The sequence below is a fragment of the Saimiri boliviensis genome, chromosome 17 (genome assembly GCF_048565385.1).
Source record: "Saimiri boliviensis isolate mSaiBol1 chromosome 17, mSaiBol1.pri, whole genome shotgun sequence".
Classification (NCBI taxonomy): Eukaryota; Metazoa; Chordata; class Mammalia; order Primates; family Cebidae; genus Saimiri; species Saimiri boliviensis.
This window is the reverse complement of record NC_133465.1, coordinates 46,930,480-46,946,315: the sequence shown is the minus strand read 5'-3', so window position 1 is coordinate 46,946,315 and position 15,836 is coordinate 46,930,480. Positions and strand designations below refer to the sequence as shown.

The 15,836-nt window shown below is 54.0% G+C and overlaps 1 protein-coding gene across 1 annotated transcript; it reads left to right on the top strand.

Moving 5' to 3' along the window:
* The first annotated feature begins 8,973 nt into the window (after nucleotides 1–8,973).
* On the top strand, nucleotides 8,974–13,381 carry KRT36 (keratin 36). The gene is made up of 7 exons (XM_003942786.2): nucleotides 8,974–9,839; nucleotides 10,517–10,599; nucleotides 10,798–10,954; nucleotides 11,784–11,945; nucleotides 12,045–12,170; nucleotides 12,349–12,569; nucleotides 12,947–13,381. Exons 1-7 carry the CDS (start codon nucleotides 9,294–9,296, stop codon nucleotides 13,140–13,142), a joined length of 1,491 nt encoding a protein of 496 aa, XP_003942835.2. The 5' UTR covers nucleotides 8,974–9,293; the 3' UTR covers nucleotides 13,143–13,381.
* The last annotated feature ends 2,455 nt before the right edge of the window (nucleotides 13,382–15,836 follow it).

Here is a 15,836-nt window from a genome sequence, read left to right as displayed (position 1 = left end):
GAGCTGAGGCGTCAAAGAGAAACAGGACATGCCCTTGCTCCCAGCACCTTTTTACATTGTTGGTGACCTACTTGGTCAGCAGCTATCTATTGAGTGACCACTGAATACCAGGTACTATGTGGGGTCCCAGCAAAAGAGAGGCAGATGAAAGGAAGCCTCTGTCTTCAAGGAGTCCATGGGTTGACAGGAAGGGAGGAGGAGACACCCACACCAATAAACTGTCAGTCTTCAAAACTCCGCTCAGCTTTTAGCATTTGCTCTAAGTCTTCTCTGGTCTTCCCTCCGATCTCAGCAAGGCTCTGTGCTTTCAGCAGTTACTGGGGTGCAATGTTCATGGAGCCTAGAGCCACAGGGACCTGATTTGCATTTGTAAACCTGGGCAAGTGACTTAACCTTCCTGGCCTCATTCCTCATCTGCTGAGTCTTCCTTCCTCATAGGTGATTCAAGTTAAGTGCTCAGAACAGTCACTGGCGCATAGTAAGTGCTCAGTAAACAAGATACCTCTGGTCATGAACTTTCTGATTCTCTTTTCTAAGCTATGAGTTCCTTCCAGGTAGGGCCGGTTTCATCGTCAATCTCGTCCTCCTACCTAGAATGGTGTAAGCTCAATAAACTGTAAGCCTTATAAGGGCTCAATAAATCTATTGAATGGAGAAATGAGGGAATAAATAGTTGCAAGCTATGGGAAATGAAAGCGGTAGGTAAGCATTGTACAGAGGGCACAGGAAACAGGATCCCCTAACCCTAGATTGAGAGAGGAGCCTGGGGCCTCAATGCTGAGCTACCCCGGCTGCTCCAAGGCACCCTGGGGTCCAGATCCCGGGCCTTCCTTACTGGGCCTGGGGCAGCCCCTTTTCCTGAGACCCTGGGCAAGGCTATTTAGGGGCAGCCCCCTCATTTTCTGAGCTAGTTTTGCAGAACATGGTGGGGTGTGAGGGTAGTCGCCCATGGGAGCAGTGAAATAAACCACACTCTAGGCCCAGTGGGGACTCTGGCCTGGGAGGCTCTCACCCAGACCCCAGGGAGGACACTGAGAAGCTGGGCCCCATCTGAAGACTTCTGTGGCCCTATCAGGAATTCCGGGGAAGCTGAGAGGGCAGGCCAGGAGCAGGTGTTTCTGTCGAAGCTAACCCAGGAAGCTTCCTGAGCTGGGAGTAGAGGGTAGTCACCCCAGCTCTGTGGTCTGAAGGGTGGGGAATTCACCTCATTCTGCCTGGGACTCAACTCTTTATCATCTGTGTGGGGCGGCCATTCAAGTGAGGGCAGATTTAGCTGGCCTGCTGGGTCAGGGATTCCCCTCCTGGGGCTGACCTTGGTGCCACGCCCATGCCAGTCTCACACGGCTGCTTCCCAGTGCTGTGGCTATGAGGAAACAGCCCCTTTCGACTGGCACCTGGCTCATCTCCATGCCAATGACTGTTTGCGAATGAGGCCAGGTCAGCGCCAGAGATGCCAGAATGAAAGAGATCACGGAAAGGGGAACACAGTGGTGCATCCTTTATTCTCATCTTTCATTTCATTCCGTCTTTATTGCAGTCCCGCAAATTGGGGCAGCTGTGCCCATTTTACACATGGAAAGACTGGATGGGGTGAAAGACCTGCCCAGCGGGAGAGCTGGGACCTGCGGTCCCAATGTGCTTTCCAAGACAAGGGCTGGTTCTTTGCCAAGGAGCAAGCATTAGGCTCCAGGAATCTGGGGGAGAAGCAAGGCTGTCTCCCAGACCCCAAAGCCTAGGGGTTGGGGGAATCAGCTTGTGATGTTCTTGGGGTGTGTTGGCGCCTCAGAGCCAGGTCAGGTTCTGGAGGGAGGAGAGCAGTGGGTGCCCCACGCAGGTGGAGAGACTCCTGGAGCTTCTGCCACCTCCCCCTCACCTGAGCAGCAGGCACCTCCCTCTTTTCTGGGCTCCACCCTGGGGAATGGGCCAGGCTGCTGGCCTCCTCAATGCGGTGGCTGTCCTGCCCGGGCCCTGCAGGGGGCAGCCTCACCCCAGAAAGCAGGTCGGTGCCTCAGTGTGGCCACCTGCTGGGACACAGAGTGGTGGGGCTGGACCCTAGACCCAGTCCTGGCCCGGCCTGGTCTCAACATGAGGCCCCATCCGCTTCCCAGCTGGGCCCTTGACGAGCAGAGTGTGGCTGCAGGCAGATTCCAGGCCAGAGACCCCCTTGGTGCCTATTTTCCCTTTGTATTGGGTGAGAGCTTGGAGGATCCACAGAAGATCCTGAGTATGAGAAGGGGTGCCTGGGCCTTCCTGGCAAGGGGACTCTCACCATCCCAGAAGTCACAGCAGGGGGAACAGGGCGATAGGTGTGATGATAGACTCTTTCAGCTTTTTTTTTTGAGATGGAGTCCTGCTCTGCCACCAGGCTTCTGTGCGGTGGTATGATCTTGGTTCACTGCAACCTCTGCCTCCTGGGTTCAAGCGATTCTCCTGCCTCAGCCTCCCAAGTAGCTGAGATTACAGATGTGGGCCACCACGCCCAGCTAATTTTTGTATTTTTAGTAGAGACAGGGTTTTACCATGTTGGCAAGGCTGCTCTGGAACTCCTGCCCACCTCGGCCCCTCAGAGTGCTGAGATTACAGGCGTGAGCCGCTGTGCCCGGCCACTTCCAGCTTTTCTTATCCAGCTGCTGGGGCCCTTCCTTCCTCCCTCCCTGCCTGGGTCAGGGCATCTGAGGGCTGCCCAGGGACCTGCCCTCGTTTGGATGGTATCCCTGGGGCTGTTGGTGGCTGGATCAGAGCAGAATATGTGGACTGTGTCCCTTCGAGCAGGGGCTCCGGAAGAGCTGGGCACACTTCACACCTTCCATCCTCCTGCAGACTTGAGAGAAAGGAAGTGGGTGGGGGAGCTGCTGAGACTTGTACAGGCACCTGTTGGGGGTGGGTATTTGGGGGACTTGGCCAAGACCTGGTATCCATTTTTATGAACAGTCATAATGACTCCGTGGCTTCTTTCATCCAAGGATCTCAGACCAGTTTGAAAGTAAAATCCGTAGTGTCGGGCATGGTTAATCACAGCCTAGAGCCCGTGGTCTGGTTTGCAGACACGCTGTTGTTCGCAGGAAGAGAGCTGAATCAGCTGTATGCCGGCCCCTGTAAATGCAGACTACAAGTCCAATCGAACAGCGTGTCTGGGAAATTCGCTTTATGGTTGAGCTAAGTGATACTTGAGTCCAAGGGACGCTAGACACTGAGGTCCCAGCTCTTTTCTCCCAGTGGGCCTGGCCGTGCGTTTCCCACAGTCACAGCTTCTCCAAGCACACCAGAGAGAGAAAGGACGCTCTGAAATGCTCCAACCATAAAAGTGGGGTGGGGGAGTTAGGGACTCAGTGGGTCCGAGCAGGAGACTGTAGACTCTTCCAGATGGGAGCTGGCAGCCAGTGCAGCTTTGCGGGGAAAGCTGGCTCCAGGTGAGAGGGCAGTGGACCCTGAGATGTGGGAGGCCGAGCTTGGCCACAAGAGGACCAGAGAGGTATGGCTTAAGGCTGGGGTCAGGGTGGCTCTCTGGGCATCTACCATGGCAAAAGCAGCTTGCCGCAGAACCTTGAAGTCCTGGGCAAGCGCAAAAACCACATGCCAGTGGGAGAGAAAATACTTCTGTATTTTTAGAAGCGATGAGATTTCTAGGGTAACTTTGGGCCTCGCAAAGTGGGACTTCGAAGGCCCGATTAAGGTCAAGGCCTGATGGGGGTTCAGGACCAAGCCGGGAACAGCAGGTTGGGAAGCTGGACCCCTGCTCCTCGCAGGGCCTTAGAGTCTCAGGAGAAGCCACTGCTCGGGACCAGGACCAACACTGTGGAGGGGCACCCAGGCAGTGGGTGGCGGCGGGGGGAAACCTCCTTCATTGTTGAGTGCCTGTTCAGATGGTCCTGAGCCTGGTGAGGCCGGTAATAGCAGTGGCAGGCAGATATTTGTGGCACAGTCAGTGGGGTGGGAAATGGAGCAGAGAGAGACTTGCCAAATCTTGCCTAGGAAGGTCTGAGTCACCCTGCTGAAGGCAGCTGCTGTGAGGGCGGAATGTCACTGAGGTGACCAGGATGGGAAGCAGGATAATTCAGCCTTCACATCTCCACAAGTACTGTGTGGACTTGGGAGGGCGAGAATGGCATCCACTGACAGCAGGCATCAGGGGACAGAAAGGCACGATTCTCTAAGGGAAGCCCTCTATGCCTGACAACAGCCAGCCATGGTGACAGGCCACCAGGGGAGGAAGGAAGAAACAGTGGCATTTGTTGGCCAAGGCTCCCAGCCGGCGATGCTTCCTCGCTGAGGGTTTCAGACACAGGACACTCAGTTAGATCAGAATTGCAGCTAAACAACACACACTCTCTCTCTCTCTCTCTCTCTCTCTCTCTCTCTCTCTCTCTCTCTCTCTCTCTCTCTGTGTGCTCCAAATATCACATTTTAAAAATTTGCTAAATCTGACAATTCTCTCTTTATTAGGTCTGTGAATGGCCCTGACTTTTTCACCATCAAAACCAAATAAACAAGACTTTTCCTGGATTCTTGGAAAAAGTTACACTGGTGGCCAGAAAGGTTTTAATTGTAGAGTTTCCCCCTTCTGTAATGTGTTCTGCAGCTTTGTGAACCTGTTACTGCATGTCTGTACTCGAATCTACCCTAAGCTCTCAGTGGATTTGGCCTGAGCCGTTGATGGGGTTATTTGACACGGAATATACAGGACCCTCCTTTTCAGGGGAGGAGCCCGGGATCCCAGGTGCTTTGTCCCTTGAACATATCCTTTGTTGCAAGGAAAAATCAATTGTTTTGGGGAAATGAGGATGAGTCGGGGGTCTCCCAGGGTCCTGGGTGACCGCTGGGTGCTGAGTGGGTCTGAAGAGGTTAAAACATGAAATCAGCATTTCTTCTGGTGGAAAATTCTCTAGGATCTAGGTGTGTGGACCTCGAGGGTGGAAGAGGCAGTGGGAGAAAACCGAAAGGATGGAACCGAAATCAGCAGGCTGCTCTCGCAAACCACGGGTCTTCTGCGGAGATCTTATTCTCGTTGGTGCCCATTTGTGGGCAGCCTGGCTACCCCACAGGCTGCTGTCTGGTTTGCTTCCTCCACTGTCTCTGAGGCCCTTGGGTGGTGGTGACCAGCACAGCCTGACCAAAGCCCAGAGAAGCAGAAAAGGAGATGCCGTGCTTGAAGAACTCTCTTCCTCCTTGGGCACACTGTGACAGCTATGCCTTGTGCTTCGGAGGGACTGTTCAGAACTGGGCAGAAGGAGACTTGGGCCTGACATTTTGAGTCTTTGCCCATGGAGAACGTTGGTTTTCAGATGGAAGTTCATCTGAGCGTGCAGACTTCTTTCAGCCAAAGAAGGGGCCGCAAACTCAGCGGTAGATGTTGAATTCGGTGGCGTTCCAAGATGGGCTTGGTGAAAGGCCAGCATGCTTTCTGTTCCTATGGCAGCAATTACCTTCTTCCCCTTTCCCCAAGCTGGGATCGTGGTGGACAGGACGTCCTGTCAGCCCTGCAAACTGCAGGTGGGGTGAGGGCTTTTGGAAGCTTCTAGAGTAAGTGTCAGAGGCCAGATGGAGACTCCTAGCTCCACCTAGGAGGGGACCGTGGCAGCTCTGGACACAATTCCAGACCCTGCGTCTCTGGGCAGCTGTCTTTTCTCAGACAACTGAGTTAGGCCTCTGAATTAGGATTCCATTAAACCAGGGCAGGCGGTTTGTGCTCTGGAAACAGCATTGGACTGGGGTTCTGACTATATGGGTTCTAAGAGCAGTTTCAGTCTCTTAAATCTCTGAAACCATTTCCTGTTTATGAAAGCCCCTTTGGATGTAGTCCTCACAATCCTGTGATTGTGGCGTTATGACCTCCACTGAACGAATGTGAAAGCTGGGGCTCGGAGGGACCCAGCAGCTGGAACTCCACTCTTGCCGAGTCCAGGCTCGGGGCCCTTGCCCCTGCTGTTCAGCCCTCTATTCTCTGAGTTCCTTCTTCTGCAAAGCAAAGTCTTTGACTCAGTTGGCTAGAGATGCCATTTCAGGCCTGACATGCTGGGCTGCTGGCTCAGTGTCCCCGTGACAACGCACAGCTGATCGGGCCTTTTCGGGGAACAGCCTGGGGAGGGGGTTCATGCTGCCACTTGGCCTGTGGAGGGAAAGCCAGGAGGAAGCCTGCACCATTGCTTCCTGGGTGTGCGGTGCTGGAGGCAAAGGGAGATCTGAGGCCCATGGGTGTTTGGACAGAACATGAAACCCAATTGTGTCATGAGCTTGAACCTCCTTGATGCTTCTTCATTCTGAGGATCAAATGCCAGAGAAGGGACAGGGCGATGGGGATGGTGAATGAGTCACATACACATCCAGGCAACTCCCGGGCCCCACAGGGTGTGCTCGGGCACCTGATCCTATGCTGTCTGAGATCATGGGTGCCAGCTCATTGTCCAGGCCCTTCCTTGTTCACATTGGGGCTCTGAGGCCCAGTGTACAGGTGCCTCATGCTGTACTGGAATTTGGGGCAGAGCTGGGCCTGGAATCCAGGTCTCCTGACCCTTAGCCCAGTGCACTTTGGATTGATATTAGAAAAATGGTCTCAGAATACAATTCTACTTTAAAATAAAACCGGATGCAGGGCAGCCCTGGTTTATAACAACTGGAAGTTCTCTCCAGCTGGGCTAGCACGGGAGGGGGCGGCCTCTTAGAGCTGCCAGGGGAGAAGAGCAACCCTGAGCCCCGGGTTCTTGTCTCTGATACAGGTCGAATATTTGTTGCTGTAAGCCTCACCCCATCCTGTGTTCGCCCAGGCTGCTGGGTGGGAGAGGGCAGAGGAATTCCTTCCTGAGTCTCCCTCCGCACTTCCCTTGGGTCGGGGGTCGGCTGTGCAAGTCAAAAATAAGGAAAAAGGCGGGACACTGAGGGCAGCTGAAAGACTTTCTCCTTTGACGAGCTGGTCACCTGCTCCAGGGAAGTTACACTCCTCTCTCCACAGCCCTAGGGGTGCCTCTCTCTGGTCCACAGCGGCCCTTGTGATGCTCAGGTGAGAATGATGGGGGCATTTGGACATTCGGATCAGCAGACTCATTGCTTATTCAGTTGTCCTGAGAGAAACCTAGGATCAGCCTCAGATATGGATCGTACAGTACAGGGGTTAAAACAAAAAAGAAAATGAGAGTATTAACTTCAGAAGCCGGCCAGCCACGGATCCCAAACAGAGAAGGGCTGTGCAAAGGGCTTTGTGCGGGCTGCCCTTGGCCCATTTTGTAGGACAAGCACGCTGTGTCACAAACAAGGTAAACTGAGGCATAGGTATATTGAGGGCTTGCCTGAGTGGGCCCAACAGGGACAGCCAGACTCCGCACTATTGTCCCAGAAAATCAAGTTGGGGGTGCTTAGGGGATGTTGGGTCAGAGCCCCAGTCTTGGTCCTGATAGTCCAGTGGTTCTCAGCTGGGGGTGGTTTTGTCCCCTGACCCCCAACTCTGGGGACATTTGGCGATGTCTATAGACATCTTAGATTGTTAACACTGGGGCAGGGGGTGGCTACTGGCATCTGGTGGGAGAGTCCAGGGACCCTGCCAAACGTTTTACAATGCACAAGGCCGCCCTGAACAGCAAACACTGACCTGGCACAAAGGGCTGAGGTTGGAAACCCTGTGACGATCCACTCCTAAGCCCCACCGGGAGAACTACGGAGATTGGGTGGCTGTGAGAAAACTGTTCCGAGGGCAACTGGGGCTCTGGGGGCTGATGGTCTCCTCTTGCTCCCAGAGGGGCTGCATGGGGGGCTACTGCCAGCTGCTTCTGGGCGTCTTATCAAAGTGTCCACCTTGCTGGGACAGGCATGTTCCCCACAGCTAGTCCTCCCTGGGTAATTTCAGTGAGAAGCTTATAAAACGTTTTAAGAGGTTGGCAAATTACAAGTTGAGAAGCACATAAACGCTTCCATAAACGCCAGCTTTGTAAACCAAGCGTGTGTGGGGGCAGAGTGAGCAGGTTGCCCAAGCCTTGGGAAAGTCTACATTTCAAGGCGGCAGACCCAGACTTATCTTTGGCCCTTAATTCTCAGGTTCTCCTCTCTTGGCTTGCTTAACTATCTGGCAGTATCTAGCTTTTTTCTTTGTATTCCTCCTCTGTCCAAAGAGTCTGCCGTTGGCCATTTCTGTGACCTGTTCAGGGACCAGGAGGGTCAGAGCAGGTCGTTCTAGGCTCCTGATTCCACCCTCAGAGGTTCAAAACGCTGACGGCCACAAAGGAAACTGCCCTCCAGCTCTGCCCAGGGATCCAAGCATGCAGATTCCCTAATGGCAGGAGTCTGTGATGATGTGTTCGTTGACTAAGGGACTGGCTATGGGGCACCCCCTTCTCCCACTGCCACCCTGCTGTGCTCAGTGGGCAGACAGACCATGCTTAGCAGGGCTCACACTTATGAACCTTTGCTGGCCACAGCCATAAACCATCATCAAAGATTCTCCTCCTGACCTAACCAACACTTCTGCGGGACCCAGTGGCTTGCAAAACACTTTCACATCATATCTGTGGGAAGCAGATGGGACAGAGGGATGATCTCTACTGTTCCGACGAAAACACTGAGTTTCCCAGGGAGGAAGTGATGTGCTCAGTGTCTCTGAGCAAATTAGCCACAGAGCCAAGATTTGAGTGAGGTCTCCTGTCCCTAAATTCTGGGTACTCAGACTTGACCCCAGTTCCGTGGGAAAGCAGTGGGGCAAGGAAATTGGATTTGGTGTCTGAGAGCCCTGGTTTCAGACCCAGGCTCTACCAGTCACTTCCTGTTCACCTTGAGCAAGCTATTAAACCATTCTGAGCCCCAGTTTCCACATTGGTACAAATGAAGATAACATCAGCCACCTCCTAGGATTGTTACGAGGTGTGAATGAAATAACCACTAGTCTGGTACATCACGGGTGCTCCCTGAATTTCTGTTCCTTTGCTCTCTTTTACCATCCCAGCAGCCCAGGCAGGGTGAGCGACTATGAGGGGTGGTGGCAGTGGATGGGGGTGACAAGTTACAGACTAGGCTCCCCAGGGGAAGGCAGATGGAGAGAGCAGGAACCAAATGTCATTCGTGCAGCCACTCCCGATTTATGGGATCTGGTGCAAAGACTCTTTGAAGAGGCAATAAAACTCGTTTTCTGCTAGGAAATGACAACAGTCGAGAGTCCTGACTTAGCAAACCAAATTCAACAATTTTTTTTTTTTTTTTTTAATAAGGCATGGGGTTCTGGATGGGTAGCAAAAATCACATTCTAATGAGATTAGCTTTCGGGAATAGGAATAGGCTTTCCCAAGAGCAAGGGATGTGTACCACGCCACCACCCCATGGAGACTGTATATAAATGCTCCGCAGAGGCCTTGAGTCTAGAACCCGAGCTGCTTGCTAAGCTACAACCTTCCTCTGCTAGCACCATGGCCACTCAGATCTGCACTCCGACTTTCTCCATGGGGTCTGTCAAGGGCCTCTGTGGCACAGCAGGCGGTATCTCTCGGGTGTCCTCCATCCGCTCTGTGGGCTCCTGCAGGGTGCCCAGCCTCGCTGGTGCTTCGGGGTGCATCTCTTCTGTTAGGTCGGGCCTTTCCAGCCTTGGGGGCTGCTTGCCTGGCTCCTACCTGTCTGCTGGGTGCCACCCCTCCGGCTTTGTTGGGAGCGGGGGCTGGTTCTTCGAGGGCTCCTTCAACGGCAGCGAGAAGGAGACCATGCAGTTCCTGAACGATCGCCTGGCGAACTACCTGGAGAAAGTGCGTCAGCTGGAGCGGGAGAACGCGGAGCTGGAGAGCCGCATCCGGGAGTGGTATGAGTCTCAGATCCCGTACACTTGCCCAGACTACCAGTCCTACTTCAAGACCATCGAAGATTTCCAGCAGAAGGTAAGAAAGACCTGACCCCTCTCTAGCTGAGCAGCCTAACTCGTAGGCGGCATCTATCTTATTCCAGGGCCTTTCCAGATGGGATGGTACCTTTTAGGGAATTCTCCTGGTAGATCCAACTTTTCTCTCTAGGCCTTTGGTTTCCCAGGCTCCTCTGCTGGTCTCTTGCTTGCACCTTGTTGCCAGCCATTCCTCACACCCCCTTGCTGTCTCAGCTGTAGGAAAGGAAGGAACATGTACCAAGCCCCTACTGGATACAGCACTGTGCCTGACACTTTCCTACTCCCTGGCTTATTTATTCTTCATCTTGGAGAGTTGGGTATTGCTGGACCCATTTAACAGATGTGGAAGCTGAATTTTGAGGGGTTCAGCAACTTTCTCAAGATCACACTGCCTGAGTGTTAGACGCAGAACCTGAATCCAGGTCTGTCTCACCGTGGTGTATCTCACGGTGCCACCCTGAAGGCTACAGGTGCCAGGGCTGATGGCCGCTGACATGCTTGGGATGCCTCTGTGGGGTGCATGCTTCCCCCATACCTGGGGTGTGGCTCAGGGCTGGTAATGCTAAAGGCAATGGTGATACATAGTAGCATGGCCTCTGTGAGCTGAGCTATCCCCCTACCTGCCCCCACACTGCTGGGCTTCCTGTAGCTCATGGGAAGCCTCTTGTTCCCCAGATCCTGCTGACTAAGTCTGAGAATGCCAGGCTGGTTCTGCAGATTGATAATGCCAAGCTGGCTGCTGATGACTTCCGGACCAAGTGAGTGGGCCTGAGCAGGGAAGGTTTGTCACGCCACTCCCTTGCCTCTGTCTCCTGCCTTTGGGAGCTGGTGAGGTGGGAATAAGGACCATCATGCTCCTGACCGCAAGTCAGCCACTGCAGCTGGACAGTAGGGCAGAGGACCCTGCCTGTGTGGGGTTTCCCTTGCTGCAGATTCAGGAAGTTCTGTGTGTGCAGGTACGAGACTGAGCTGTCCCTGCGGCAGCTGGTGGAGTCGGACATCAATGGCCTGCGCAGGATCCTGGATGAGCTGACCCTGTGCAAGGCCGACCTGGAGGCCCAGGTGGAGTCTCTGAAGGAGGAGCTGATGTGTCTCAAGAAGAACCATGAGGAGGTGAGGCCGGTGCCACGTGACCGACCTCCCAGCATTTCCCATCCAGCTAAGGGAGCCCCTGCTGGACCTTGGGCTTAGAGTGTGACAGGAACCATACATTTCCTGACATTTCATTCTCTTTCCATTTCATCCTTACAATCATCCCAAGAATTATAAACTCAATTTTACAAGCTCCATTTTACAGATGAGAAAGCTTAGGTACAAAGAGGTTAAGTTGCTTGCCTAAAGTTGTAGAGGGTCTACACTTCTGTCCACGACACTAGATTTCTTTTCTTTTCTTTCTTTTTTTTTTTTTGAGACAGAATTTCACTCTTGTTGCCCAGGCTGGAGTGCAATGGCGTGATCTCAGCTCACCACAACCTCCACCTCCTGGGTTTAAGTGATTCTTCTGTCTCAGCCACCCAAGTAGCTGGGATTAGAGGCATGTGCTACCATGCCCAGCTAATTTTTGTATTTTTAGTAGAGTTTCTCCATGTTGGTCAGGCTGGTCTCGAACTCCCGACCTCAAGTGATCCGTACACCTTGGCTTCCCAAAGTGCTAGAATTATAGGTGTGAGCCACTATGCCTGGCCAGCGCTAGATTTCTATTTGGGCTCTAGTGCCTGATAACGGCAAATTAATTTGCCTAGGGCTTGTATCATCTCACAAATATCCCAAAGAAGGAGGTAGGTATATACAGACAGGGAGACCAAGACTTAGAGAGATTTAAGTATCCTGTCTAATGCTATGCAGCTGGCAACTGAGGGAAGAGGGTTTGAATCCAGGTCAGTGAAACCTGCAATCCAGCATCGTTTTCACAACCTCGTGTCACCCTCTCTCCTCTCTGCAGGAAGTCAGTGCACTCCGTTGCCAACTTGGGGACCGACTGAATGTGGAGGTGGATGCTGCCCCCCCAGTGGATCTCAACAGGATCCTGGAGGATATGAGATGCCAGTACGAGGCCCTGGTGGAGAATAACCGCAGAGATGTAGAGGCCTGGTTCAACACCCAGGTGGGGCTGGGGTGCCCTGGGACCACAGGCTCCTGGGCTGGGGTTACCCTTTGCAATAACTTGGTCTGACCATGCTCTGAGCCCTCGCATGTGTTTCAGACTGAGGAGCTGAACCAGCAGGTGGTGTCCAGCTCAGAGCAGCTGCAGTGCTGCCAGACTGAGATCATCGAGCTGAGACGCACGGTGAATGCCCTGGAGATTGAGCTGCAGGCCCAGCACAGCATGGTGAGTGGCTCTCGCCTGCGTGGCTGGCCACAGCCTGCAGCAGGTCCCCGACCCACCAGCCTCGGCACACAGGATCTCATGGGGTGTGATCACAGGCCTATGTAGATGTGCAGGGCTGTGGGTTTCTGGGGTCGGGGGATTCCTCCCCATGGACAGCTCTTCCTCTTTGCCATTGCAGCGGAATTCCTTGGAATCCACCCTGGCGGAGACCGAGGCCCGCTACAGCTCCCAGCTGGCCCAGATGCAGTGCCTGATCAGCAACGTGGAGGCCCAGCTGTCTGAGATCCGCTGCGACCTGGAGCGGCAGAACCAGGAGTACCAGGTGCTGCTGGACGTCAAGGCCCGGCTGGAGGGCGAGATCGCTACCTACCGCCGCCTGCTGGAGGGAGAGGATTGCAAGTGAGTGGCCCTTGGGCTGGGGGAGGGCTTGACTCAACCCCCAGTGCCATGTGGAGGGCATCAAGCCCAGAAGCGGTTGTCGCCCAGATGAAGGGGACTAAGCCAAAGCCTCTCGAGATTCTCCATCTAGTCCCAGGCTTTGGCAGTGCATAGTGGGAGAATCCAACCCAGCACACACCGCGTGTTTTCAGCCATCTTTTCGGGTTGGCAGTTTCTGCTCTTCGTACCTGCAGTTTGGCCCTCTCACCCTAGGGGAATTTGGAGGCACTGAGACGGTCCGAGGCCACCCATCTCGCTTGATCCTCTAGACCTGTTTAACACGAATCTCAGCTCAATGCTCCAATGCCAATGCACCCGGAATGATTTTGTTTCCCCAGGCTTCCTCCCCCACCTTGTGCCATGGCATGCAAGCCTGCCATTAGAATTCCTTCTGTCCCCCCGGCGCCCTGTGCCCCAGCTGTGGCCTGCAGCCCCGCTCCCCAGGTTGGCACTCAGATCCGAACCATCACGGAGGAGATCAGAGACGGGAGAGTCATCTCCTCCAGGGAGCACCTGCAGTCCCGCCCGCTGTGACAGCCTACCTGGTCCACCAGGGCAGGGCCCCGACCACAGGAAGGGGGACACCCCTGGGGCTCCTGGCAGCCGAATGACCCTGTTCCTCTCTAGAGGGGTCCCTCTATGCTTAGCAGGTTTTTCTACCAAAACACTCCCGGTATTGTGTTTCTGGACTTCACTGTGCTTTATGCCATGCAAAACCAGGTTTCCTGGAAATTTACCCAATAAAGTGTGTTCTCCTGGCATAGCAAACTCAATTTTGGGTGACTCTGTTGATGCTCATGTGCTCGTGTGGTCCATGGAGGTGTTTGATCAGGGGCTGCAGGATGGTTGTAGTTGTGGGGTTTGGGTTGAGGTCTATCTTCTCCAGCTCTGAGTGGGAGGAGGTGGCAGGGTGATTCAAAGCATTTAATAACAAAGATGCTTCACGCCCTGCTCAGTGAGAACAGACACTGACCCAGTCTGGATGGGTGCTGGCCGTAGCTCTCAGCTTGGCGCTGACCATGAGTAGATACCTTAGGGAGGCCCCCAAAGAGGCAAAGGCTCCCAAACCAGTCCTTCTCTGCAGCAGCCCGACCAGCCTCTTTCCCCTGCCCCGCCCCTTCCCCCTCCTTGTTCCACTCATGCTCTGGGGCCTGAGGTCTGCACCCCTGAGAGATTTGGTGGTGATCTCTCTTTTTCTCTCAGCTTCTCCTCTCTTGCCCAGCTCCTGTCGTCCTGCTGCCTGACACTGGGGATGGTTCAGGAGTTGGGGGGGCTGGTCCCAGGAACAAGCAGAGAGGGCCAAACTCTAGGCAGCCAGCCTGAGCCGGCCACCCCGCGAGGGCAGTCAGGGAGAGCAGGGAGGTGAAGGTGGAGGGCCAGGTGAATCCATGTCCCAACAAGGCACATAGGATCGAACTGAAGGGTGCCAGGGACAGTGGGGTGCGGGTGAGGGCTCAGATGTGGAGTTGGAGGGCAGGACAGCCAGGCTTCATTGTGGAGCAGAGTTCAGGGCCTGGATTCCACTGGCTGGGTCGGGCAGGTCTGCAGGTGGGACCTGACCATACCAGACCTGGACACCCCTCTGATGAGAGAAGCAGCCTGGGAGAGGTCTGAGGGCCTCACGGTTGGTTCCTTTGCCCCCTGCTTCAGTCGTCTTTTGAGAACGCAAGACCAGAGAGGGCAGTGACTTGTCCCAGGCACAGAGCAGGGAGTGGCAAGACCTGGCGATCACCCAGCTCTTCTGGCCCTGACTCTGGAACTCTTCTCAGTAGCTCCTCTCTCGTGCTCACTTCCCTCCGGGTTCTCCTCTGGATCATGGCCAAGACCTCCATCACCTGACTTTGCGTCGTGTCGTCTGCTATTTGGTGCTAAACATGACTCTTCAATCACTTGCTGGGCAAGCCAGAGGCACAGCAAACACATATCAGACCCCAGGATAAGATGTGCGTAGGTAGCATCAGAGCACGCTGCCCCGAGCCCGACTCTGTCACTCTACATGCCTTGGTCGTGTCATGAGCCCTCTCTGGTCTCCGCAGGTTCATCTGTGAAATGGGGCTGCTGAGAGGCTCCAATGAGACAGTGTGTGCAGCTTCCAAAAAGCAGAAGCTATCAGTGTTGCTCTTACTACAAATGCAGAGTCCCTGGCCTCAGAGTGTCAAACAGGAACCCCCATTGCGTGGGCCAAGCTCTTTGCTTTGTATCTGGCAGGGTGCTGTGGCGGGGGCTGCAATGCCAGCCTTGCCCTTGGAGCTGGAGAGTGAACCCAAAGGCCTCAGCCTCAGAGGATGCACCTGGCTCTGGGAATGGGGGACAGTCTGCATGGATCTTTCCCCCGTACCCCCCTTCCCCCTCCCTGCTCCACTCATGCTCTGGGGCCTGAGGTCTGCACCCATGCCTCTGGCCTGAGGCCGGAGGGTGACCAGGCATGCACAGAGAGCACTGCACCTCTGTGCAGAAACAGCCAAGGGTCCGGGAATGGGCCGAGTCTTCTAACTGCAAAACACCTGAGCTACCTTGTCACCGTGGATGAACCACACAGGGCGTGACCTGACAGGTAACCATGTCATCAGCACTGTGCATTGTACAGCACTTTCCCTTTTAACGGTCACTCTCCAGTTCACAGGACACACTCACAGCCTCATCTAATGCACACATTCAGCCCGGAGCGGCCGTATGCTCTTTATTCATGCATCCTTGCCTAGCTTTTAATGACATCATCCAGAGCATCTGCATGGTTAAGAAATGCCTCCTGTCTCAACCTCACACACACCCTTAACTGTGTTGCAATTGAAATCACTGACCTACGTGCAAATCAGAATTCAACTGTGTTGTGGGATAGGTGGTGACTGGTCTAAAGTCACACAGCACGTGGCAGACTTAGGAGCCTTCTTGGGTCTTTGGGCTCCTATTTCATTGATACCAAGAGAGAAAGGATAGAAAGCATTTAATACAATTTCCCCAGAGTGAATATGATGCTTTAGTTCAAGGTGGTCTGTTTTTTCTGATTTTTTGTGCTTTCCAGATGTGCTATCTGACTGTCTTACTCATGCACACATACACATCAATTAATCAGCAAAGAGATCATGTGTGGGACACGGCCTACATAGCCAATCCAATCTTCAGGTTCAGGCCTATCTAGGAAGGAGCAGGGGTGGCGGGAGTGGCTGGAACAAAGAGTGGATAACAGGCACAGTTCCCAGGGAGCTCACGTCCCGCTGTAGAGACACC